General features: G+C 43.1%; 1 protein-coding gene across 1 annotated transcript in view; it reads left to right on the top strand.

Annotated features, from left to right (window-relative positions):
• The first annotated feature begins 977 nt into the window (after positions 1 to 977).
• The window catches only part of ARSJ (arylsulfatase family member J), a 44,617-nt gene continuing 17,735 nt past the window's right edge, over positions 978 to 27,859 (top strand). Inside the window, exon 1 of the mRNA XM_069855100.1 lies at positions 978 to 1,299. Coding sequence (XP_069711201.1) covers positions 989 to 1,299 — 311 coding nt within the window. The 5' untranslated portion in view covers positions 978 to 988. The remainder of the gene's footprint in view (positions 1,300 to 27,859) is intronic.

The raw sequence follows: 27,859 nt of genomic DNA, 5'->3' as shown, positions 1-27,859 counted from the left end.
GGGGGAAGAAGGAGAAGAAGGAGAGGGGGAAGAAGGAGAAGAAGGAGTGGGGAAGAAGAAGAGGGGGAAGAAGAAGAAGAAGGAAAGGGGGAAGAAGGAGAAGGAGAGAAGGAGAAGAGGAGGAGAGGGAGAAGAAGAGGGGAAGAGAGGGAGGAGAGGAAGGGGAGGGAGAAGAAGAAGAGGAAGGGGGAAAGGAGAGGAGAGAGCGGAGAAGGAGAGGAGGGACAGAAGGGGAAGGAGAGGAGGGAGAGAGGGGGAAGGAGTGGAGAGAGAGGAGGAAGGAGAGGAGGGAGAGAGGGGGAGGAAAGAAGAGGGGAAAAGAGAGGGAAGAAGAGGGGAAGAGAGGGAAAAGGAGAGAAGGGAGAGGGGAAAGGAGAGGAGGGAGAGGGGAAAGGAGGGAGGGGGGAAGGAGACGAGGGAGAGAGGAGGAAGGAGATGAGGGAGAGAGCAGGAAGGAGATGAGGGTGAGAGGAGGAAGGAGAGGAGGGAGAAGGGAGGAAGGAGAGGAGGGAGAGAGGGGGAAGAAAGAAAAGGAGGGAGAGGAGGGAAGGAGAGGAGGAGGGAGAGGGGGGCAAGGAGAGGAAGGAGAGAGGGGGAAGAGAGGCCGAGAAAGGAGAGAAGGGAAGAAAGCACGCAAGAAGTTGCGGCTCGGGGGTGGCCGGGGGCGGGCGGCGCAGGCAGGAGATGCGTTTGGAGGTGGGGAGCAGGGCGCCGCCGGGGCGGGGAGCGGAGGGGGCGGGCGGAGGGGGCCCGGCCCGTCCCGTCCCGCGGCGAGGGGCGCCGCGGCCATGGGCAGCGCTCGGGGCGGGGACGCCGTGCCCCCCGCGGGGCTCTGCCCGCCCGGCCGCGGCTGCCGGCAGCGGCGCTCCCCGGCGCTGCCCTGAACGAAAGCGGCTTTTTTTTTAGAAGGGGGTGGGGGGTCGTTTTCTTTTCGCCGGCGTTTTCCTCCCGCGGGTGGATGGCCCGCGGGCGGCCCGGCGAGGGGAAGATGCTGGCGGCGGGGCTGCTGGCCGGCCTCTCGGCGCTCAGCATCCTGGCTTACGGCTACCTGTCCTGGGGCAGCCCCGGCCCCGGGGAGGCGCAGGCCAGCAGGGACGGGGCGGGAGAGGGGCCGGCGGCCCCCCGGCCCCACATCGTCTTCATCCTGGCTGACGACCAGGGATTCAGAGACGTAGGGTACCACGGATCCGAAATCAGGACGCCCGCTCTGGACAAGCTGGCTGCTGAAGGGGTTAAACTGGAGAACTACTATGTTCAGCCTATGTGCACGCCGTCCAGAAGCCAATTTATCACTGGAAAGTAAGTTTGTTACTACTTCGTCGCTGTCCCTGTCAAAAAGAGCACGGGTCGAACCCAGCCGGGTGCACCTCTGTCCTGTCCTATAGGCAGAGAGCCGCCTTTCTGCTTCACTTAAAAAACCTCGAACGAAACAGACTTTCTAACGCGCTTTAAATAGCGAAATGAAGCCTCACGCTCGGTGAGCCCGGAAGGATTCAGCACTGAATCGGAGCCCTGTAGCGCGTTCACGTCGACTGTGCTAACAACATACGTGCTAGTTGTCAAGTAACGCTGCTGTTACTGGGACACGATCGCTTCGGTTTGTTGTGCCAGGTCAGAGTGACTCCCAGTAGGAGTCTGTGTTAGGGAGCTGGGAACGTTATGTTTTCTCTGGTGCATTCATTGCAGCCAGCACATTGGGTTGCAGCTCTTCCTGAGCCTCGACTCAATGCGCGTTCTCTCCATGGGTCTTATTGGACCGTTCTCTCTGAGGGTCATATTGGACTTAGGAGGCGATTCCCCAGCATGTCACATTGGGGATGAGCGCAGGAAATCCAAACTCTCTTTCAGCATCCTCTGAGCTGCAGCATCGCTCGTCACAATGCGATCGCGGCTTTGCAAACTGTTGGAAAGTTTTCTTTTAAGCCACTAAAACAGGTGCCTCATCAAAATGGTAAAAGCAGTGGGTTGGTGTCGTCGTGGGCTTGGCCATCTCGGGTAAACTGTTTTATTGTGGTGCATTAAGTGAATGCCCAGTTACCTAATCTAAGAGCCTTCTTGCATGTGAATCTTAATAAGGATTGGGGGGGAACCATAGGAACCTTCCCAGATAACTCCAAATGTGGACACATTTACCCTGGAACAAAAACTCCTTGTTTCTGTTTAGCTTAACTGACTTTGACAGGAACAGAGAACTCTTAAAAGAGAAAACAAAACAAGAGGAAAAAAGTTGCTTCGTTTATTTTCTCCTTCCCTTATGTATAAACAGGAATAAGGCAATGTTAATATTTCTTGTAAAAGAAACACATGTTTAAATAAAGCAAGTCACTGGCCTGGTGTCTTGCATCTCCATATGGTAGAGCTGGAGATGATTCCCGGTCTCGGCCTAGTTCCCAAACTACTTGCTGGACCAGGAAGATTTGCATAGAGAGCTGACTTGTTATCTAGAGCAGGACTTCCCCACACAGGTTCTTTTTTTTTTTTCTTTATGTGGATCGTGTCTTAGAAGTTATTTTGGGACATCGGCTCACTCATTCACGAGAACGTAGTTGCCCTGCGGGCAACTAAAGTAACAGCTTACAAGGGAAGTGTGTATCAGGATACTGTTTAATGCATCTTGGTTGTCTTTAAAGCCGTGCAGCAGTTGGAAGCAAGGACCTGCGCCAGCAGCATGTAGCCAGACAGCTTTCTGAGGACTGCGGTTTGGGAAGCAGTGCTTTACAAAGGGAATGTCATGCTGCACAATAATGACTCACGCAGCAGCTGGAGGAATGGGATGACTGGGTTCCAGGGGAACCAGGGTGCTGCTTTGCCTCTTGGAGCCTGCAGAGGTTTTCTAAACATGAAAAAGAATAAAAAGTAAGGAGAAACGCTAGTTCAGTTTAACTGGTTTAATCCTTCACTGAATTTGGAGCAGTCTGTGTGTAGATAAACATGAATAGTAAAAGGCAGGGATGTTCTGAGGAACCCTGTTCTTTTCATGGGCTTGTCAGGCGGAAATGGTTCTGCAAAGCTGCCTACTTTGGTTTTGGAGCCTTTTATAGGAAAAAAGAAATTTGCTTATACTTCATTTTTATTTTCTTAGTCTGCTGGTATAAAACCTTTAGAACATTTTTTGGTTTTTTTGTGTTGTTCTACTTTGGGAACAAGGAGCAGCAGAGGGAAAGCCCTGCCTTGCATGACTGATAAATAAGGGAGGCAATGGTGAGGGGTTAACAGGCCTGGGTAGAGTGTTAACAAGACGGATTCAGGGGGTGTTATTATCCATTCTGGCTGAAGATAAATGCCAGCAATAACTACTTCTAATGCTTTCTGAGTAGAGGCACCTTAATTAAAATGCCAGGACTCAGAAACTTCTAATCCAGGAGAAGTGCTGTTACTTCTTGAATTCCAAAACACGTTTGTTCAAGGCTGAAGAACTCCAATACATACCCCATGCTTAATGTGTTCCAAACAGTACCTGATTGATTTACGAAAAACAGAGGGACTTGTGTAAACCTGACTCATTGGGGAGCACTGACTCACGTTTCCAAGTGGAAGTTAAACTGCAGGCAAAGAGACTTCAAATGCTCCAAGTTCTCCATAGGTCTTCATGCAGTCCCTCTAAGGCTGATGCTTGTAAAGAGACCCGTGGTTCAGTAGCTGCCCTGTGCCGGTGAATGAGCACGGGGAAGGAGGTTGGAGGTGACACGTTAAAAGGAAGAGGTAGAATTAGCTTTTTTCCTCTTTGCGCTATACCACAGCATAACAGCTGGTGAGCCTGTCTTCGTGACCTTTCTCCTTTCCTCTGCTTTCTTATGTCCCGTGCATGAGGCTCTGGCCTGCTTTCATTTCTTGCTTTCTGCCAGTATTGCCTCTTTCCCCAGTCACTCCATCAAAAGCTGTTGCTTTTAGGCTAATAGTGAGGCTGGCTTCCACAGCATTTTATTTTGGGCTTTATTTATGGGTGTGGGGAGGGGGTTGCAGCTGAGCTGAGTCTTGGGAAGAGAGAAGAAGAGTGTGAGCCAGTGGGCTGAGTGCCACATGTGATGTGCTCTCCCGGTCAGCTGTGCTGGAGCCAAGGCAGGGAGGTAAGGGAAGCGGCTCTTGGGAAGCGCCTCAGCCCGCACTCTACAGCTGCACAACTGCCCTCACCAAAGTGACCTGGGTGAGAGAGTTTGCTTGGGTTTCTGCTACTCCTGGGACCGCTGCGGTTCCTACCTGAGATCCTACAGCTGGATTGAAAATTCGATTTTGTAGACTCATCCCTAGTGTCACTTTTTGCTGGTTTGAGCAAGCCAGTGGCCTGCATATATTCAAAAGGTTATTGACCTGCTGATGAATTGTAGAGACTTGAGGCATGTTTGGCTTTTCTTTTCCCTCCCGAAGGATGTGAGTGAGCACAAGTTGTCCTCCAGACCAATTGTTGTTTTCTGCTTGAAACTAATAGGCATGCCTCAATAAATGAAATAGTTTAAGCAGAATAGCTCAGGATACCTAGCTTTAAGCTAGTGCCCACATGAAACCGGTGTTAGACAGACACTGGGTTAGGTGAGAAGTTGCTTGGATGTGTGAGTGCATCAGCCGTGCTGCAGTATCGTTGAGATACTCCAGGAGAGACTGAGGTACATAACATAGCTGAACTAAAAGACTACTTTTTAGCTCATTCATTAAATAAATGGAAAAGTAAGCACATTTCTGTTGTTTATATTATTGTAGTTTACATAAAAGAACATGAAAATAGCAGCTCAGACTTCAAGTCTTCAAGTTCTTCCCCCTACAAAAAGGCATTAAGAACATACAAGGATGCTTAGCCTGTGCCCAGCAGCCAGCTGGTCAGTCACTTGCTGGGTTAGCGCTTACTGGTTGTATCCACATGCTTGATAGCCTTGATGGTTTTCCATTGCATGAATGCTCTTCTAAACCATTAGTAGTTTCACAGTTCTGTTTTTGACGATCTTCTTTTATGGAACAATACAGGTCACGTAACGTACTAAGAAGTGTGGGAAGTTTTCTGCATGCATGTGTCTGAGAGTAGATTGAGACGCGATAGAGGGTATAGGATTGATTTGTTATGGTCACATGTGGTATTGGTTATTTAGGTAGTTTGTTAAGTTACATTATCATAAAGAGTCATCTCCTTTTTCAATGAAGAATAATTGAAGTGTGTGGATGGTTTCTTAGAATTTTTAAAGAAATTTGGAAAGGTTATGACCAAAGGGGGAAGTATTCCTTTGAGCCAGTAAGACAAAAAGGTTGTAAGCTTAGATGAACATCTGTTGGGGAGGCTGACCCAATTCTCTAGAGTGTATTATGCAATGTAGTTGTGTTTGCTGGAGCAATACTTAATTTAGCAGAGGAATTTGAGACTGACTGATAAGAAGGAATCTAGTCATAATATGCCATAAATTTTTTTGGCATCATGTAGGCAGCAGACAACTGTTTCCACTTCTAGGCTCCAGTTTTCTGCTGAACATCAGGCTTGTAGTCTTGGGTCCATTATGCGTACTGGAATCCCTTTGGGCCACAGGAAGATTCCGGGCTTATGCAAGAGCAGGGATCCATCAAACCCAATGCACAGCTAGGGTTACACATCACTAAGGAATCTGAACTCCCTCCTACAGTCATATAATCATAGAATCATTAAGGCTGAAAAAGACCTTTAAGCTCATCCAGTCCAACCGTCAGCCCAACACCACCGTGTCTGCTAAACCATGTTCTGAAGTGCCACATCTACACATTTTTTGAACCCTTTTGGGGATGAAGACTCCACCACTGCCCCAGGCATCCCCTTCCAGTGCTTCCCCACTCTTTCAGTGAAACCATTTTTCCTAATATCAAAGCTAAACTTCCACTGTTACAACTTGAGGCTGTTTCTTCTTGTCCTATCACTTGTTTCTTAGAAGAGACCAGCACCCACCTTTCTTTGACCTTTCAGGTAACTGTAGAGTAATGCTGATGAATCATGGAAGCCCTCCACTAATTTCAAGAATGAGCTTTGCATGATGGAAGGAACGTGGAGATGGAAGATGTTGAGAAATGTTGATAAAATCAAGTATTGAGGATTTGCTTATCCAAAACAGACAGAAATAGATTGTGTAATCAGTAAGCATAATCAAAGCGTTATTTTAATCTAAGTAATAATTATATCTGTTATCTAATTATACAAAAATTGAACATTTAGAAATATGTATGGCTAGTTAGTGTGTATTCTTTTGTAGGCACCCCTGTGTAGCAATACATAGTTCACTATTAAGAATGAGAATGTTTCAGCAAACAGAGTTATTTTGTCTAACAGAAACAGAATAGAGGAAAGTTAAAGTACTTTGAATTGAAAGCAGTGCAGCTGACTTGCAAGCAAACAGAAATATTGTATCCTGGGGGTTCAGAATTCTTGGGAAGCTTTCTCTTTCCCTGCCTCCTGGGTGCATACTGGTCCAAACTGAACTTCCAGCGGTTTGGTTGCTCTGAGAAGGATCCAGTACGATGGGGTGTGACTGGGAAGTAAGTTGTCTTCTATGCTCTGAGGTGAAAGGAAAGGTCTCTTAATGGAAGTACTGAAGAATGTATGTAGCACTCCATTAGATGTATTCCCTGTTTTGTACATAAAAAATTATGAAGGACTGCAGAATATCAGCCCTAATATCAAGAGACGGTCTGATACTTTATCTGCTCTGAGGTGAAGAGACTTGGCAGTCACCGGACCTAAGTTTAATTCGCATCAGTGTTTCCATTAAGAACCTGGACAATGAAATAAAGTGTTATGATTAAATACGCCACTGAGACAGGAGGGGCTGCCAGCTCTAAGGGGTTGCAGTGATATTGCAAGTCATCATGAGAAATTAGAAAAATTATCTTTTAAAAAGCAGAATTAACATCAACAGTGATAAATAGAAGATACTATACTGAAGCAGGAATAACTTAACAGGCAGAGGCTGGTGAACAAATGCTTAGACAGCATTTCCTTAGAGAAGTAGCTGGGATTATAGTGAATCGTGCACTGAATATAAAGTCAGCAATGGCAAAACATTATACCCGTTTGTATAAACAGGGGAGCCCAGTAGATACTGAAGCAGCCTTTCTGCTCTACAGCTGGAGCACTCGTGCCCAAACTTGGGCATCACTCTCAGAGCAGTGTGTGTAACTGGATGGTGTCCAGATAAGGGCGATCAGATAGCTCAGAAAGATAACTCTGGAAAAAAAGATAAGAAGAAAATGAGTTGTTTAGTCTAAAGAAGAGAAAAATGAGAAGGAATGTGATAAGGCTTCTTTATTTAAAGAGCTATGCAAAAAGAAAGGGCATAATGTGTTCTCAGTGTCAGAGGCATAGAATGGCTTGGGTTAGAAAGGACCTTAAAGGTCATCCCGTTCCACGCCCCCTGCCATGGACAGAGACACCTCCCACTGGATCAGGTTGCAGAGACCACTCCAGCCTGGCCTTGAACGCCTCCAGGGATGGGGCAGCCACAATCTCTCTGGGGAACCTATGCCAGTATCTGCCCACCCTCACAGGAAAACATTTCTTCCGAAGATTTCATCTCTATCTCCCCACTTTCAGCTTCAAACACTTCCCTCTCATCCTGTCCGTGCACTCCCTGATCTAGAGCTCCTCCGCAGCTTTCCTGGAGCCCCTTTCAGTCCTGGAAGCTGCTCCAAGGTCTCCCTGGAGCCTTCTCCAGGCTGAACAACCCCAACTCTCTCAGCCTGTGCTCATAGGGGAGGTGAATGATGGATGGTACAAGAAATGTGGGGCTTTCTTGAGTAGGGAAAAAACTTCAGGTTAGAGAATAGAGAGAGCTTTCAGATGCTAATGATTGTGAAACGCTGAGATAGCTGGCTTTGGGAAATTGCTGAGTTTCTTCACTGGCAGTCATTAAGAACAGACAAGACAAATATGTCAGGAATGACATAATGTAGTTGAATCTGTCTTAGGGAAAAGGGTTGAACTGGATGGCTTCTGTTCCAGCTCTTATTCATCTGGGTCTCATTCGAAGGACACATTAACTACGGCAGGAGTTCTGAAGGGGAGTGTTCGTAAAATCCTTTTAAATGATACAAGTGATTTCAGCCTTCGTTCTGAGAGAAAGCAGTCTGTGTAAAAGTTTCATTTCAGCTTTCTCCTAGAAATCCCTGCTTTCCATATCCTCGTTTCCTCTGAAAATTTTCAAGAATTTTCCCCCTAGGCCTTCATAACTCTTGTGGTATGTAATTATTTATTTCAGCTGACTTCTGTCAGGCCAGTTTGTGGGACTGCTGCCAAAGATGCTGAAGTATCTTTTTCCATGTTCCTGTCTTTCACTTGGGATGACGTTGCCCATATATATACACATATACATGCAGCATATACAGGGATTAATAAGTGATTAAATGCAAGAACTTCCTTTTCATAGAATCACAAAACAGAATCATGGAATGGACCTCAAATCCCATCCAGCTCCAATCCCTGTGCCATAGGCAGAACACCTCCCACTGGATCAGGTTGCTCCAAGCCCCATCCAACCTGGCCTTGAACACCTCCAGGGATGAGGCAGCCACGGCTTCTCTGGGCAACCTGGGCCAGGGCCTCCCCACCCTCACAGGAAAACATTTCTACCTAATATCTACGCAAATTCCCCCTTCTTTCAGCTTAAAACTGTTCCCCCTCACCCAGTATCTGCACTGTCTGATGAAGAGCCCCTCCCCAGCAGCCTCTTTCAGGACTGGAAGCTGCACTAAGGTCTCCCTGGAGTCTTCTCCAGACTGAACAACCCCAACTCTCAGCCTGTCCTCATATGGCAGGTGCTCCAGCCCTCAGATCATCTTCATGGCCACAGATAGGTAGAATCAGGTCTACACTCCCCCATTCAGTCTCAATTTGCTGATGACGCTATGTGAAAGACAGGCTTTGCAGTTCCTCTTCGTAGGTGAGCAGTTCCCAGCTTCGGTTCTACACATTTAATGGGCTGATTTTCATGTTGTGCGCAGAGATCATCCACACGGTGAAGATGTTTCAAAATATGATTTCTTAATGCTGTTAAGTTCTCTTCATCTTAAGTCTTTGCTGTATTATGGCACAGAGTAATGGCCTATGGGCAGTTCCTATGATGAATGGAAAACTGGAATTTCCCATAGCTGAACATTAAAGTATTTAAAAGAAACAAACATATTTCTTCTAATAATTAAAAATACCTTATACGTAGAACTAAAAACAAACAGTATCTTATTTCTTTACATATTTTAACCTGATTGTAGAGAAATGCAGGATTCTAATTAAATTGCTCTGGCTTTTATTTTGCTTGTATTTTTACACTTTAAGAAAATAATTTTGAATTTAGTCATTCAAGTTTTTGGAGTAATTTGAATTCCAACACATCCTTTTATTAGAATATTAGATGTTTTCTAGATATATCTCTTGTGTCCATTTTCAGATTCAGTCTTTCTCTTCGCTTATCCATTTTAAAGAGTTTCTTCCCTCTATTGTACCGTTATGAGATATCATTGTATGATTTTTCTTAGCATTTACAGAACATAAGTGGGTACTGTAGAGGCAATCTGTGATAATAAGCTCTCATAAGAAATGAGTTCCCTTCTGTTTTGAAGAAGGGGACTATTACCAATCTGAAGAAACATTGCAATTTGAGGAAAATGTGAAGCTGGAGGGAGTGGAGAAAATTAGTGTCAGGGTGGTGGGGAGCAATGTAGTATCTTTAGACTAAATATACTCTAATAGATACACAGTTACCTCACTAATTGTGCCTCCCTGAATTTAATATGCTTTGTCAAAACAATACTTACTATCACATTTTGTACACTGAGTTGTACTTGTCATGTATTATAATTCATAGAATCGTAGAAAACTGGTTTTGAGGGCATCTCTGGAGGTTGTCTAATTAGGACTCCTGCCAATTTCTGTTGCATAGCAGGGACACACTGGCTTTATAAATTTGCTTTTATTGTTTGTTTCCTCCTGGAAATAAGAAAATATTGCAAAGTATTAAAAAAATTGGAATCCAGGCTGTTGTTAGGAAATTCCCTAGCTTTACTAAGCTATTTAGTGAACGTAAGAAAAATGTCTCATGAGCTTGTTCGTATTTCCATTCATCTCTTAAAAGAATGATTTTTTTTTTTTCTTTTTAAGGCCTAGCTGATGGGATTGTCTTGATGAATTTGTTAATTCATGCTTAATTTGTTAATTCAAGCTTAGAATCATGGAATGGTTTGGGCTGGAAGGGACCTCAAAGCCCATCCAGTGCCACCTCTGCCATGGGCAGGGACACCTCCCACTGGATCAGGGGCTCCAAGCCCCATCCAACCTGGCCTTGAACACCTCCAGGGATGGGGCAGCCACCCCTGCTCTGGGCAACCTGGGCCAGGGCCTATCTGCCCTTTCTTCTTAATATGTAATCTAAATTTCCCATCTTCCAGTTTAAAACCGTTCCCTCTCACCCTGTCTCTGCACCCCGTGATAAAGAGCCCCTGCTCAGCTTTCCTTTAAGTACTAGAAACTTAATTTTGTAACTATAGAATTTTGTCTCTTTTACATTGCAAAACCTTTACAGCTTCATTTGAGACTGAAAAGAATGAACCTCTGTGAGAAACTGAGGAATATTTGCCCACCTTGGTAATACCAGGTGTAGATGCTGTGAGTGATGCAGTCTTACGTAATGATAAAGAGCTTAGGTAATGCTGTTTGGCACTGTTATATCCCTGTTGAGTCTTTACTCTCTCACAAATTTCTTTTTATGAGCTTTGGCAGGAACATGCTTCCCACGGTGAAGCTGCATGTAGTATCTCTCCGAGTTTTAAGGTTCTCTGTTGATTTCCATGTTTTGTGTGTTTTTGCCACCTGAGACAGTTACGTGGTTTATATACTGGGTTTACACCATTACCAGCTTTTGTTTTCATGCTCCTTTTATCAATCTGAAATTTTGGGACTGCTTTATCTGGTTATGCTGAGGCTTTGCAGGAGGAATCTTGCCAGGGTTGAGTTGATTGCAGACTGGAGACCAGCAGCAGCTGACTTTTCAGTCTCAGTTTAGGAGTCTTTGACTATTTTCATAGACATTTTCAGTAGAAATGCTTCTGCTTGCTTTGAGCTCAGAGCTCTCTGTTCACTACATTATATATCTGCCATCAAAAACATTGGCTGTTTTCCACTAGTGAATTGTGGCTCAAGTAGCGTGTTAATGTCTTCTATGCTAACCTCAAGGATCTTATCTGTGATGCTACTAGAAGCAAAGTGGCTTTTTTCAGCATCATTTTCATGCTCTGCCTGCTGCTTCTAAATATGACCTTGAAGTACGCCGGAGTCCAATAGTCTGCTTTCTAGCTGCTATTTCCTCCACTGCATTTGTTAGCCAGGCACGATCCTTACCAGTAAGCTGATTTAACGGGGTTGTTTGTATATATGTAGCTTTTCTGTGCAAGTCCTTGTAGTGCTTTTGAAGCTGAAGAACTGTCATGTCAAGATGACACTTTAACACGCTTCCTTTACGTAACTGAGTCATACCTGCTCACTTCAGTAACAATAATGTGTATTTTGCTACCATTAACTATGGTGAGTCAGCTTAGGTAAGGCAAAATTAAGTTTGTGGGCTATTTGGCTTTATTTTTATTAATAAACAAGTCAGTCTGAGACATCTTAAAAGAAAAAAATCAGAGTAACTCATTTCTGTGGGAAATTATTTCATGTCACAGTTGGAATGGGGGAGTTGAGGGGCTTGGGGGGACATTTCTGCTCCTTAGAAAATTATTGATCTTCAGAATAAATTGTATTTAGGATCAGAAGCAGAAAAAAATGTAAGCAGTCAGACCGATGACAAAGCTTTTACTTTCTGACCTTGGGATCATTTGGCCAGGTTCATGTGTTTGGATGTCCTTCCTGCAGGGTGAAGACACCCATCGCACAAGAGGAAAAGTAGTGAAAAATCTCCCTTCCCAGTTAACTCAGGGAAAGCTGTTTCTGGTTTGTGTCTTTGTGATGTATATATTTGTGATGTATATATTTTGGATGGCCGGGCCCAGAGAGTGGTGGTAAATGGTGTGAAATCCAGCTGGAGGCCAGTGACAAGTGGGGTTCCCCAGGGCTCAGTGCTGGGTCCAGCCCTGTTCAATGTCTTCATCAATGACCTGGATGAAGGCATCGAATGCACCCTTAGCAAGTTTGCGGATGACACTAAGCTGGGTGGAAGTGTCGATCTGCTGGAGGGTCGGGAGGCTCTGCAAAGGGATCTGAACAGGCTGGACCGCTGGGCAGAGTCCAATGGCATGAGGTTTAACAAGGCCAAATGCCGGGTCCTGCACTTGGGGCACAACAACCCTGTGCAGTGCTACAGACTGGGAGAAGTCTGTCTAGAAAGCTGCCTGGAGGAGAGGGACCTGGGGGTGTTGGTTGACAGCCGACTGAATATGAGCCAGCAGTGTGCCCAGGTGGCCAAGAAGGCCAATGGCATCTTGGCTTGTATCAGAAACGGCGTGACCAGCAGGTCCAGGGAGGTTATCCTCCCTCTGTACTCGGCACTGGTGAGACCGCTCCTCGAATCCTGTGTTCAGTTCTGGGCCCCTCACCACAAGAAGGATGTTGAGGCTCTGGAGAGAGTACAGAGAAGAGCAACAAAGCTGGTGAAAGGGCTGGAGAACAGGCCTTATGAGGAGCGGCTGAGAGAGCTGGGGTTGTTTAGCCTGGAGAAGAGGAGGCTGAGGGGTGACCTCATTGCTCTCTACAACTACCTGAAAGGACGTTGTAGAGAGGAGGGTGCTGGCCTCTTCTCCCAAGTGACAGGGGACAGGACAAGAGGGAATGGCCTCAAGCTCCGACAGGGGAGGTTTAGGCTAGACGTTAGGAAAAAATTCTTTACAGAAAGGGTCATTGGGCACTGGAACAGGCTGCCCAGGGAGGGGGTTGAGTCACCTTCCCTGGAGGTGTTTAAGGCACGGGTGGACGAGGTGCTGAGGGATATGGTTTAGTGTTTGGTAGGAACGGTTGGACTCGGTGATCTGGTGGGTCTCTTCCAACCTGGTTATTCTGTGATTCTGTGATTCTGTGATATGTGCTTTAGAAAATGTTGTGAGTAGCATAGGAATGATGGTAGGGAGGCTTGTGTGAGAAAGAGGTATTTTTACTAATTAACTGTGAGTGCAGTTAGGTTGATAGTGATTGTAAATCAAGAAAAAGTTCTATAAGAATAGAATCATTGATTAAAATTATTATATGGAACATAGAAATGAATAAAAATCCCAAACATTTAGTATGTTTTCAAATATAGGTATTCATGCCAAACATTAACCTTGGTATTCATAATGCAAAGTTTTTTGTGTAAGAAAAACAGTAGTAGTTGAAAATAATATGGTTGGCACCATGAAAAGCAGCTTTTTTTGTGCAAGTTCATCCTGCAGAGAGGAATCAAGCCCTTACACACACCCTGCTCCTGGCATCTAACTTGCATGCAAATGAAAGCCCCAAAGCGGGGATCCTGCACAGCTGTATCTAGGGGTATGTAGTGAGCAGAGATAAACAGGCATTTCTGAGGAGGTGATTTAAAACACCTTCTTGGTGTTTTATGCACTCAAAGTATGTGACTTTGAGCTCCCCCTGTGTGTAAAACGTGCTGAATAAAATTCTTTGAGCTTTACCATGCATGCTTTCTGACAGCTAAAGAAATAAATACCAAATGAAGAGCTGTATCCAGCAGAGTTCTGCTGGATGAAGTTCTTTCAAGAAGGACAGTGGCAGGTTTATTGCCTGTGGCTGGGGAGAAGTGGGATAGTAGCTAGAGCATACTACAAGGATTACCACATCTGTCCTGGTCTAAACCTTCTCTTGGATTGCTTTTATGGCCACAGGCAGGCAGCATAACTTGTCCAGACTTCACTTTGCACATCTGTGTAAGTGAACCTTCTTGTGATGTTGCTCTTACACTTTTGGAGCAGGGGAGGTTTCTGAAATTTAATCAACATTTATTATCTTGGCCCAGTTACCAATTTCTTCCATAGTCTCCCATCCTTCTAGGAGATTATTATGTCCACGGCAGTACTGGTTCTCTGTGGAACACTTCCCTCCCACCATTCAAGATGCCTCTTCGACCTTTTTCACACTACCCCAGAAAGCATTCAAGCCTTTCAGGTTGTTCCAGAATCAGTTTTAAACTTTTGCTGCCTCCCAGATGTCTTCCAGGCTTTCCTGGATACCTGCCCACCGGGCTGTCCTTTTGGAGCCTTCTGTCTGCTTCCAAGGCCAATCAGTTCTGTTGCCCAGTCTTAAATCCATTTGCTTCTTTTTCCCCTTTGTCCCATCTCTCCAAGCAAAGGGGGAGCCAAACCAAGTTGTCTCCATAAGAAAGAATCATATTGCCCTGTCCTTTAGTTCTCTTTCTAATTTTCTGGGTAGTTTTTTTGCTGAAGAGCAAGCCCAATGTATCAGAAGTTATGTTCACATTAATCAGTTACCGGCATGCATGCAGCTTTTGTGTCCGTGAGGTAAGAATATTTATACTTGCCTTATCAGAGTATTTTAAGGCTGGATTAATTATATTTAATCACAGTAGTAAATACACTTTAAGGAGCACCATAGATAATACTCCTTGCACAGGAAATATTTGAAATTTACTGAAAATACTTTAAAACAGTTTAAAAGCCTGCTGTCAAAGGTGATTTTCTACTAAATATTTGATTTTTGCCCTGTAACTTTCTGACAGCATCTTATTTTACAACTGGAAGAGAAGGGGGGATACGAACAGGGGGAAGAAGGAGTTTTACAAAGGTTATGCTACTCCTAAGAATGTTTGAAAAGGGAAACAAACCTAAGGCACTTGGAACCAGTTCAGGGATTTCTAATTAGATATGAAATGATAAGTGATGTGATATGATGTATAGGCAGGATTTTTCACCTTTTAACTTCACCCTTCTTTACTTAAACCAAACCATGCTTCACTGGCTTACTCCAAGTCCTGGAATTTAGTTCTCTGCTCCTGCCAGCTTGTCTTAGCAGTGGAGGGAACTTTGCTACGGTTGGGTTTGCAATCTGATATGAGAACAAGGTGTCTGCAGTCAAGCAGATGTTCTTTTTACAACTGCAGCGTCCTGGGATCAGCTCTGCTTTGCTGGATCGGGCTCCCGCAGGCGCTGCCAGCGTTCCAGTAGCTGGAAGAACTTGCCATCTTTGTGCTAAAGGAACAAATTAACCGCTGTGCTGCTCAGGCTGGTTTTTCTCAGCTGTTCGCTGTAGATCTCGTCGCTTTTGCTGCACGGCAAAGCAGGCTGTGTTTATTAGAGTCTCAGCTGGACTGACTGGCTTAGGCACAGCTCGTGCTCTCCGGATGGTTTTCTTTACGGCTCCTGGACTGAAGCTGGCTTGCTTCTTGCCAGTTTGGAAGGGAGAGAACAAACTGGCATTTACTGCTTTATGTCCATACAGACACCTCAAGAAAACAGGGATTTAAGAAATCTTAATAAATTACCTAATCCATCCTACTTTAGGAAATGGTAACATAAATATTATTAAAATATATGGGAATAACTTGTTCCTAAAAACCTTCAGGAAAGATTTCCATGCTTCTGCCAGGCAGTCTTAGCTATAATTTCAGTTATATAGCTTTTAAATGGTCTAACTTGCACCTTCCTTGCTGCAGTTTAAGCCTATGATCTCTTGACAATTCCCAACTGAAAAACTTGCTTTGCTGCAAAAGGTAATAAATCTCCTTATACGTCTGAAGTCCATTATCATGTCTCTGCACTTCCTTCTCCAACCTGAGTAAAATCAGTTCTTTCTACCTTTCCACATAGATCTTGGTTTATCTACCTCTGTTGGCTCTTAATGTTCTTCTCTGGACTTTTCACATTTGGGCCTGTTTCTCATGAAAAATGACACCCAGGCCAGGACACAATGTTCCAGTTGAAGTTTGACCAGTTTTGCCTCAATATTTTGTTTTAAATCCCCAAGTTTCTAAAATATTTTTACTGTTGAGTAACTGAAAGGCAGTACATCAACTCCTCTACTGGCGTGAATCTACCTCAGCAGAAAATCTAGCCAAAGCATCTGTGTATCAAAGTGAGTATGACTCTTCTTTTCCACTGCTGATGGGTAGGAAATGTCACAAGAACAACAGACCTTGTTCTATTTTTACCAGTTCAGCTGTTATCTGTAAATTAAAACAAGATGATTATCCTTACATGTTTGTTCCTCTTCGAACACCCAGGTTCTGGTGCAGTGCAGGTCAAAGTGTGCTGAAGTCTCTCCAATACATAATAACAGTCAAGTTGGAGGTATGTCCTCTTTCTAGTCTGAATGTTTGGATATGAAGCAAATGCGTTTCCTTTTCTTGTAACAGACCTGAAACAACTTTGTCAGCTGTTTCATTGCCTGACTTTAAACAGAACGCTATATGATTTACTTAACCAATCGCTTCTGTACATCCCAAATAGATGATGCTTTATTTCACAGCATCAAGTCATTGCTGACTCATCTTCAGATGGGTTGTCAGTAAGCCCCAGATCATTTTTTTCTGCAAGAAAATGAGTTTGTTCAGTTGATTATTCCTACCTAAAAGCATTAAAGCTTTACTTTGTTGTTGTTGTTGTAAGTGAATTGCTTTCTGTTTAGTTCAGGTGACTTCTGTGTTTCTGGTTCATCAAACTAAATAATTAGCTTGGGTTTGGGCATTACAATGTCAAATGAACCAGGCCATTCTTAATGCATCCTGCTATGCTAGAGTATTACTGAGTGTCATCTGCAGGTACTAAATGAAGATAGGAACAGGTCAATTGTCCAATCTTAATTTGTTTCTATATTTCTCTGAAGAAATGAGGTGAACTGTTATCAAGGTGAGTGGTCGGGACCTTCTCTGTAACCACATTTTTGTGCTGAACAAGGTTGGTACGGGCTGGGACACCAGGCTGTTCTCGTTTGCACCTCGTATTTCTACTTCCCGTAATGAGGGAGGAAGGATTTGTCTTTTATAAGCTGTAATTCCTCCACAGGTGAGGGTGAGCCTTGTGACTTGTAGACTTTCATGATAAAGTTGCTTGAGTATTGAGTATATTTCTTCACAACAAACTGTAGTGCAGATCAAGGTGATCATAAATCATGCACAAGGCCAGAAATCTAATATGCATGTACAGCTCCTATATTCAGTGATACAAGTACACTAGTAGTCTTTAATATTCTCATTACTTTGGTTTTCTGCTGAGGAAACACGACCAATTTAATGAATTAATGGACATTGACATATGAAGGCATTTTCTTAAAGGACTGCTTGAAGCTCTTGGGTCTTTTGAAGTAGAGACATGGTGTTTACCAGCAAGGACATTTTCTTCAGAATTACTGTTGAGGCCTCATTAGGTTTTAAAGATTGGAGACTAATCAGGCATGCTTCATGTGTTTCCTCTACTATAGCTAATACTTGTTTTTATTAGAAATATGACCTTTATTTTCTTTTGAAACACATCCAGCAAAATGGAATTGTCCTTTATTATCAGTGAATTGGATTTTGGTTTCAGGAATAAACCGTGCATGGTTTTAATTGTACATAAAAGTTTCTACTCTTCCTCTCCAAAGAGCTTGGATTATGATGAAGAAGGCAGGAAAGTATATGGTAGGAGCACCTCTCCTATGAGGGCAAGCTGAGAGAGTTGAGGTTGTTCAGCCTGTAGAAGAGGAGGCTCCAGGGAGACCTTAGAGCAGCTTCCAGTACTGAAACGGGCTGCAGGAAAGCTGAGGAGGGGCTCTGAATCAGGGAGGGCAGGAATAGGATGAGGGGGAAATGATTTGAAGCTGAAAGAGGGGAGACCGAAATTAGATCTTAGGAAGAAATGTTTTTCTGTGAGGGTGGCGAGGCCCTGGCCCAGGTTTGCCCAAAGCATGTGGCTGCCCCATCCCTGGAGGTGTTCAAGGCCAGGTTGGATGGGGCTTGGAGCAACCTGATCCGGTGGGACATGTCCCTGCCCAGGGCAACTTGTGAAACTGGATGGGCTTTAAAGTCCTTTCCAACCCCAAACATTCCATGATTCTACAGGCTGGATCATCTCTGTTGGCCTTCTTAAGATGTTGCCTGACCTAAGCTTTGTGAAGTGCAACTACTGTATTAGAAATCATCCTCCAAATGAAGATTATGGCAGGAGAGTTCCAGTTTTAAAATGATTTATAGCAGAGGATCATGTACGTAATTGGAAGTAGTTTTTTAAAGAACTGTCTTGTGTTCAGTTTAAAAGGGAAAAAAATGGAATACTGAGTGCCAAGGAAAGTTTTGGTATCTAGAAAAAGATTATCAAGGGAGACGTAAGTTTTTGTTTTCTCTGCTACCATTCTTCTATGGAAAATATATTTGCAGTCTCACTTGAACTTTCAGTCTTCTGGCAAATGTACACGGCCATCGTAGTTGGCTTTTAAAAAAAAACTATGTGCACCAAACTCCCACCCTTGTCCAGTCTAATTCCCTTGGCTTGCAGGTGAGAAATTTTGAGTTTACTGAATGGGATATGGTCTCAATCTTCTCCCTTTGGTGAGAGTTGGTAAGTTGTGTCAAAACAGTCCTGCGTACTTGGATCTAAATTATGCATATTTTTAAAGGAAACACTTGTAAATATTACCACGCTGCGAAAGTGTCTGAAACAGTTGGTGCTGGTACAACACTGGCCAGGCAGGAATGGAAGTAAAACATTTCTCCTCCACCGTCTGCTCGAGGCTTATCAGCTGGTAATGCTGTACAGAAGCTGTGTCTGTCTACAGCACACTGAGCCAAACTAAGAATATTTTCCTGCATAAATAGTTTTCTTTTCAAGGAAATCTTTCAGCGGTTTGTGTTTTAATGACCATGCTTTAATTGCAGCCAGTTTGTCTCGCCCCAAAACCTCCAATGCATCAAATTCTGCTGCCTTTTACAATTATTAACTTAACATCAATCGCGTTGACATGAATGGAAATACTCCAGGTTTACAGTGGTTCAGTGCAGACAGGTTAGTGACTTCATATTGGAAAGTGTTCAGATTCTGAGTCTAAATGAACTAGATGCAGAGCATAAATTTAACTTCACATCCTTTAAAAGTGCACTAAAATATTTTATGCAGATGGCCCAAATACTGCACACTTTGTGTAATAAATTTCAATCATTTCTTTTAGGAAACCTTAGCAAAGGGAAGAGATTCTTTGAACATGAACTCTAGAAAAGTTTACTGTAAATTGAAATCAGTACAATCAAAGATTCATTTTAGTGGTTCTTGCAGTAATTTTTAAAATGTATTTTATGGGTTTTATTTTATTCTTTTTGCCAAAGACAAGCAGGGGCTGTACTTCATCTACCACCCCTGCACTGGGTGTATGGGTCATGCTGAGTCAATGTATGTTACTTACGTGGGAAAGCGTCCTTCATGTTCTCCTCTGCGTTCCCATTCTGTCAAGCAAGTGATGCTCTGTAAGCATCAGGGATTAGGAACACAACATGCTCAGCCCATGCCACCTCCTGTCATGGCAATGTCCTCTCCATGCCTGCAGAAAGAAGAGGAAAAATACAACCATTTAGGAAACATTTACATACACTGTGACTCTTCAGAATCTCAGGACAGCCTTAGGAAGCTGGTAAAGACCCCAAGATACAGTGCAATACGCTGATAATGCCAAGTACTTGGGTCAACTTCTTGCATGATACACACAGGAAACAAAGCGAGCAAACGACCTTAGCCAGAGAGAAAATTTCATCCTTCATCTGATTAGGCTTGGGCAAGAGTGGCTAGACAGCTGCCTGGTGGGGAAGGACCTGGGAGTGCCGGTCAACAACTGGCTGAACATGAGTCGGCAGCGTGCCCAGGTGGCCAAGGCGGCCAACAGCATCCTGGCTGAGATCAGAAATGGTGTGGCCGGCAGGACAAGGGAAGTGATTGTCCCTCTGTACCCAGTGCTGGTGAGGCTGCACCTTGAATCCTGGGTTCAGTGTTGGGCCCCTCACTACAAGAAGGACATCGAGGGGCTGGAGAGCATCCAGAGAAGGGGAACAGAGCTGGGGAAGGGTCTGAAGCTCAGGCCTTATGAGGAGCAGTGGAGGGAACTGGAGTTGTTTAGCCTGGAGAAGAGGAGGCTGAGGGGACACCAAATCACTGTCTACAACTACCTGAAAGGAGATTGTAGCGTGGTGGGTGCTGGTCTCTTCTCCAAAATAACAACTGATAGGATGAGGGGAAATGCGACAGGGAAGGTTTAGGTTGGATATTAGGAAAAATGTTTTTACTGACAGAGTAGTGAAGCACTGGCAGAGGCTGCCCAGTGCGTGATGGAGTCCCCATCCCTGGAGGGTTTCAAATAACATATAGATGTGACGCTTTGGGAGATGGTTTAGCAGGCATGGTGGATGATCTTAGAGGTATTTTCCAACCTTAATGATCCCATGCTTAGATGTTTTATTAATTTTATTAGTTGTTAATGACTGCACTCTGTTTGGTGTGTATGTTGGAAACATAATTTTTCCATTGGTGTATTTTCCCCTTAATATATCTTTGTTTTGTTAGCTATGATTTAAGAGGCAGTGAAGCCATTATTTACAAGATTTTGTTTAAGATACACACATGCTTTTGTCACAGTTAATGAAAAAGATATGACTTATTAAAATAGAAATAATTTGTTAAATATAAAATGTCGTTCCCTTAAAGCTATAATTTGATATACTGCTTAGGAATAGCAATGTGTGTTTCATTAAACTAGTTATTTAGTTCAATGAATCTAAATAAACTCAAGCAGTCTACTTGAAAGGAGGTAAGACGCAAAAACCAGAAAAATGAATACATGCACACGCACAAAAATCTGAGTGCAGCTTCACTGTACACCCCATCCCATTTTCTGTTCCCAGTTAGGACCGAGGATTCTGGTAAAAAAATTGAGTGTTCAGAGTTCACGTGATGCAACTAGAGATTGGCATGCCAGAAAACACGACAGGGAGGGAACAGATTGCTTCCCTTCACCAAAATAGATGGTATAACCTATTTACTATCTATGGTGCACAGTCTTTAGTCTCACAGAAAAAAATGTTCACAGGCCCTGTGTGTTTGCTGATGCCACTTCCTTCTAAATTTGCACCTCATCTATTTATTATTTAAGGAAGTAAGGAAGGAAATAAGCTATGTCCTAATTTGTGTAGCTGGATGATAATGCAAGAGACAGTGAAGCGAAAGGACAACCTGCGGTTGAACTGTGAGCAAAACTTTTCCTAGGAGGGAGAAGGTGCTGCCCTCCTCATGCTGTCCGTACTTATGCAGGGCAAAAAAGCCCCAGTAGCACCAGCACGCCCGTTGGTGATGTGAGTCAATGACAAATGGGAAGAAATAGGAAAGATGGGCCTGACTTCCCCTGCTTTCTGTCCTTCTTCATTATAACCTACCCTCTGATCCTAAGAAGGTTCTGAGGAGAACTTAGAGCAGCCTTTCAGTTCTGAAAGGGGTTCCAGGAAAGCTGGGAAGGGGCCTTTGATCAGGGAGTGCAGGGAGAGGATGAGGGAGAATGGTTTGAAGCTGAAAGAGGGGAGATTGAGATGAGATCTTCGGGAGAAATGTTTTCCTGTGAGGGTGGAGAGGCCCCGGCCCAGGTTGCCCAGAGCAGTGGTGGCTGCCCCATCCCTGGAGGTGTTCCAGGCCAGGTTGGATGGGGCTTGGAGCCCCTGATCCAGTGGGACGTGTCCCTGCCCATGGCAGGGGGTGGAACTGGGTGGGCTTTAATGTCCCTTCCAACCCAAAACATTTCATGATTCTATGAATTCTTTAAAGCCATTTGCAGGGAGATAGACAGGAAATCCGGTATCTGTAACTGTCATCACAGATGTTTGAGAAAGTCACTGAACCACAGAAACTGTAGCTACTTTGGTCTGAAAGCTTTGGCTTTCATAGCTGCTTCTATGGATTTCACACAGCTTTAGAGGCATTAATAAGGTTTACTTCACAAAGCTCTGGGAGAGGGGGACAACTGAATTATTGTTCTGCTTTGGTAAAATGAAGAGCTGTGATGGGCAAATTCATAGAATGGTTTGGGTTGGAAGGGACCTTAAAGATCACACAGCTTAGCCACATGGCTTAAGATATGTAGCCTTGCTCAAATCTGTGCCCATTCCAAAGTCAGTGGTTACTGCCCAGGTGCTGGAGAGAGCCAAAGGGAATGTAATTTTGCCTTTGCCAACTCAGACCACAGACTGGGGTATTAATTTAAACTGTTGTTGAAGCCAGTTTTCTGGTGGGACCAAGAGACATCTGGTGGGTGGCCAGCCTTTGGGAGAGGGTAGAGAGAATGAGAACTCAAAAGGTTACCACTATTTATTAAAAAGTTGGAGGCCTATGTGCTTCACCCTGCATCTCAGGGGAAGTTCGCAACAAATCAATAGATTCCATCTTTTCTAAGTCCGTATTTTGCTTTTTTAGCTGCCAGTTTACTTTAGGATGGAAAACTGCAATGTGTAGGTGTAGCGTTTCGTTTGGGGGTTTCTTTTCTAGAAAATAAACTGTCTGCAGGTAAAAAAAAAGGCCATCAAATGCTTTTTGAACAAGCGGCTGGCCATAAATGTGAAGAATTTTGAAGTAGGAGTTATTGAGTCAGGAGAAGTGGAATTTCGTAAGCACATTCTTGAGGGAGTGAGTGGGAGAAATCATTCTTTCTAGTGAAAGCATGAAATAATGTCCGTGCATTTGGGGGGTTTTATTAAAAGTTTTAGTGTGCCTCACATGATTCCACTTGTTCAGCAAGCTCATTTATATCTTTCTTTTCCATCTGTACGTTAATTAAGAGCTCCGCAATAGTCATGCATTTGAAATTTGTAATATTGTGAGATTGTTGTTTTGTTTCCCTTTTTCCTGGCTCAGTAATGCACCTTGGAAATTTCAGATTCAAAGAGAGAATGACAATTTTCTTTTTCCATTCCAAGAGAAGACAGCAAAAAAAAAAAAAGAAAAATATTTGTTCAGCTAGAGTAGCAAAAGAAAACCACGTGGATGAGCAAAATATAGTGCTTTTTGTTTTGTTGGCTTCAGGATTCTGTTTCTTACCACCAGAATATCTGCAACTGTATCAGAGGTTGGGTAAATATCTGAACTGTGCCTGCCTTGATCAAACTCACTTTTGCCATTTCTGCTTATGTCCTTCTGTCAGAGTAGAGGTAGAGGTATTTTTCTCATTTTTCTTCACTTAATGTTTAAAAGTATGGTCATGAGACCAAGAAGAAAACAAGAGTTTCAGGTGGTTTGTTGGTTTAGGGGTTTTTTTGGCCAAACTCATAACTTCTAATGCTGAAGTACCTGGATTTGGGACTCTGATCAGACTCAAGGACCTGAATGCAGGAACTTGACCCTGTCTGTCCAATATTCCTGTAAGTCCTGTAGCTGTCAGAAAAATTAATCTCTCCATTTCACCATTAAAGTTGCTGCACTGTTCTTTAAGTTGGACTGAGGCTGCAGAGCAATCATTTGAGTTCTTACCTGCAGTGTAGCTTGAGACTCTGTTAAAAAGAGCAACTGATAGAGATGTGTGCATCTTCAGATATCAAGCCACAGTGCTAATGATAAAGGCTGATGTGTCTGTCTCTTCTAAGGCATTTTCCAGTTTAAATTTTCGATAGTATCGTTTCCACTAAATGTTGAGTTTCACTGGATTTTCTGGATGTAAATATTATGTCTCCATATTTAATTACTCTAGCTTTTTTAAAGTGCTTTTGGTGTGCTGGAGAAGTCTAACATACAGTCGAAAATGATAGCAGTGTGAATATCTATCCTGACAGCCTACTGATAGGCTATTTAAAATGTGGGAAACCCGTAGAAGATGAATTGAGGAAGAAGAATTGCTGAATCCTTGCAGAGGGCTAAATAGGTGAAATTGGGCAAAGCACTGACAGTCATGCAGAACAAAACCATATGAACTGGTGCAAAAGGCGAAATCAGAACTTCTTGTAGGTTAATCTATGAAGCTTATATTAATTTGATCCCAGTGACGCAGTAAGGAATCCCAGTGACCCAGTGAAGCTTTTATTCCAGCACATATAGTGCTTAAATGCAGCTCATGCAAAGAATATTTCAATGCTCAGAAGGAATAGTGATGAGAGATTTTTTCCGGAGCAAGTGAAATAGAAAGGAGGTTTGCTCATAAGCAAGTGCTCTAAATCATAGTGCAGCTGACACCTTAATTTTGAGTTCAACTGAGAAACAGTTGGAACAGCTACTTCAGATACTGTCCAGAGAATGTAGGGAATCTCAGTAGAAAAGTAGATATTTCCTTGTCAAACCGATCATACTTAGAGTCTAGAATTGCAATGGACTGTAATTTCAAGCATGGGGTTTTTCCCTTCATCCCACAGGAATAAGAATTAAGACAGATGGGGAAAAAGTGGGTGGAAAAAAAGAAGACACTTTTTCTGAACTGGAAAAGTTTGGAAGATTCTAGAAAGTGTAGTTAATACAAAGCTATTTAGTTATGTTGGACTGAAACACTTCAATCGGCTGTATAAAATGCTTTGTTATTAGCATTTATTTTTCAATACTACTACAAAATCCCGGTCACTTCATGAAGCACTGAATGCTATCCTGAAATAGCCTTAGAACAGTCTGGGTATCACTGTCATCCCAGATATGCAATACAGAGGCATACGTAGTCATGATTTTATTTTTCCTGGTGGAAATCAGGATTTACATTAATCCACACTGAAAGAGAAGATATTAGAATTCTCGAATAGTAGAATAGTTTGGGTTGGAAGGACTTTAAAGCCCATCCAGTTCCAACCCCTACCACGGGCAGGGACACCTCCCACTGCACCAGATTGCTCCAAGCCCCATCCAACCTGACCTCTAGTGATGGCTCTTCCCTTATTCCTATTTTACTTATATCTTTAGAAGAAGCTTATTTAAGCTATAAAAAGAATAAATTAAATTCTGGTTGGGCTTTGCTGCTTCTAATCTGTTAGAATAGAATTTTCTCCAAGCAACCTTGATATCAACGTGAAGCTGAAACTGATTGTCCTTTGAGCTGACTTACAGCAGTGGCAACAAACAGAATTACTGTAGAGGTTTCTTTATTGGGGTTTTTTGACAGACAAGGATGGTGAATTTCTCATAGCACAGGAGATCCAGTTTCAAAGAGAGAAATGAGAATCAGTCAATGGGTCAGAGAACACAGTTCAAAGACTTATAATTCATAAAATATTTATGTGCTGTTATGAAAATAAAGGGGAAAGGGAGCTTATGCAACATACCAAAAACTAAGAGTCAGCATAAAACTTTATTTCACATCCCACAACTAAATTTACTTACGTAGTTCTAAAGAAAGTGTGTCCATGACTTTTTGGCAACTCCAAATATTATAATGATATCATAATATCATAATCTTTGCTGTTTCTTGTTTCTAGGCTGATGCACTATTTCCACACTGTGACCAAGTGCAGAAAACTAGTTTGCCACAAGATTTTTTTCTGCATAATAATGCAGTCTGCAAATTAAAAAGGGGCAGGAGGGAAGCAACATCAGAGAATTTACTGGACAGTTTAAACATGAGTGACATTCCAGAAAATGCCAAACCCACCACCTTCAAAACAGTTCCCTTCTGAGCTGACACGCAGCTGCACACGATCCTGCCAAGGTTCAAAGCAGTTCTGCAGGTGGTTTTCTGAAAGGCTGTTGAGGATCTCTGCTGATTTTGCTTTCACATCTTCTATCAACAAAATATGGGTTCCTCTGAGCACTGACTGGATCTTTGGGAAGAGGAAGCCAGTTCTGGTGAACAGGGTGGGTGCCCAGGTGCTGTGGTGTTGTTATTAACTTAAAAGTGCTTCAAAGACAAAGTGTTGTGGGCTGGTGCACACCAACATTTTCCAACCAAGGTTAAGAAAACGTCTCTATTTGAACATGCGTCCACTTGTATTGAGTGAAGTGATCAAATTGAACCTTGTCTCTCCTTGACAGGTCAGGACAGGTTCCATAATCATATCTTTGTCTCTCCTCTCCCACTCTTGGTTCCTGAGCTATAGCGTTCGTCTTGGATGTTTGGTGTCAGACCTTGTATGTACTGAAAGTTGTAAAGAAAACTGTACCAAGAGTAATGAAAGGCTTAATTTAAATTTTCAGGTAATGTTACTAAGTGGATCCAGCTCTATTGAAACCACTGAGTTCCACTCTGATTTCAATGTGGTTTCTGTGCATTTTTCATCTTTTCCTTCTTTCTTTCATCTCCTTTCTTCCTAATATGAGGCAGTAGTCACCCTTCTTTGCAGAAGACTGATGCAGTTTCCCCAGGTGACAATCAGTACTGCTTCCCTTTTGGCTAAATAGATTATATCAGAAAGGTAGGAGAAATGTCATTTTCCCAAGCCGGAGCCAAAAGGCATGTTTAGCCCAGAGTCTTAGCTCACCAAGGAATGCAAGCTAGGGCTTTACAGATCTTTTGCTACTATCCCATTTGTTGCTGCTGACTCTTCAGCCACCTCTCTTGTGTTTTACGCATACGTAAGCCTGGTTTTGAAAAGCAGATGCTTGATTTTAAAACAAATAAAAGCCAAGAACTCGGTCCTGCAATTTATAGAGCACTGCTCATGAAAAGTTGAGCATAAAATGAACTGTTGAGGAATTTCACAGTCATGCAGCCAGATTACCAGAATATATTATGTGCTGGATACTGAACAAGTAATCTGGGACAGCTAGTGAAGAACTGGTGCACTTAGGCAGCATGTTTAAGTTGCAGGGGCACATTCATAGACCAAGTTGGAAGTGTGCTTTATAGTGTGTACCCACTCTTGTGATAAACCTGGTTAATTGATGCCACAATAAGCCTGTTGCTCTCAGATGGTATTTGCAAAGTTGGCAATGACTTAGTAAGCTCACATTTTACCTAACAAGGAAATGCAGTGCAGGACATTTCATTTGGTTAATGTAGGTGGATAAAATTCTGTGGACAAAATTGCTAAGACACAAACTCAGTCTAGTTTGTAACTGAAAATCAGCATCATGCATCTAGCCGTGTTCTTTCTTTTCTAACCTTCCCTTGTGTGAGGCTGCCTTTTTAAGAGCTCTCTTGTTTTCCATTGCTGGGATGGAAAGTCTTCTAATTGTGGACTTTTCTTATGCCATTATGGAGCGCCAGGCTAAGACTGGGAAGACCGTGGCTCTTTCTACAGTTACACCTATGGTGCTGGGCTACTTCTCTGGAATGCTTTATTTTTCCCTATCTCAGAGTGCCTGTTTTTGAAATAGGGATGTTGATTTATCTGTTTTGTGGGACGCTTTGGGACTGCAAAGGAAAAGCTGTGTAAATGAGTTATATACTGTTGTTCCTAATAGGGAAATATAGATAAGGCTTTTGTTACTGAATTAGCTGACAGGCTCCCTGAAGAGTTTACAGCCTCTTCTGGGCTGCTTCCTTCCTATGTGACCCATTAGAGTTACACTGAGAAGACAGATTTGTTTAGTGAATGAAAAAGTCTCATACAAACAAAGCAGAACAGATGTGATGGTCTGATACTCGGCAGTTGTACTAACATCTTCATGTTCTCCCAGATGAAGATAGCTCTGTGGTATTGCCACAACTCAGCAGCTCCGTGTGGTATTGAACCATTGTAATGCAGACAATTCTATACAATGTCAGCAAATGACTGTGCGTGCATTGAGTTGTGCTGATTTTCTCCTACATTAACAATCTTGGCTCCTGAAGAGGAAAGAAATATTTTGTCTCCTCATTCCTGACAGAGCAAAGCATGCCTGATTCTTCTTTCTACTCCTTCCCTCTTTTCCATTTACAATCCCCATAATTCTCATATTCCTTTCCCCACTCAGAAATGAATGTTGAAAATAACAGGGACAGACTCTAAATGGTGATGTTTCATTTGTTTGACACTACAGCATTTTGTTAATTTTGATATTATTGCCGTGATAAATTACCACTGAAATCCATAATTTTACAACCTTGAAAGGT

The sequence above is a fragment of the Phaenicophaeus curvirostris genome, chromosome 4 (genome assembly GCF_032191515.1).
Source record: "Phaenicophaeus curvirostris isolate KB17595 chromosome 4, BPBGC_Pcur_1.0, whole genome shotgun sequence".
NCBI lineage: Eukaryota > Metazoa > Chordata > Aves > Cuculiformes > Cuculidae > Phaenicophaeus > Phaenicophaeus curvirostris.
This window is presented reverse-complemented; position numbering and strand designations above follow the sequence as displayed.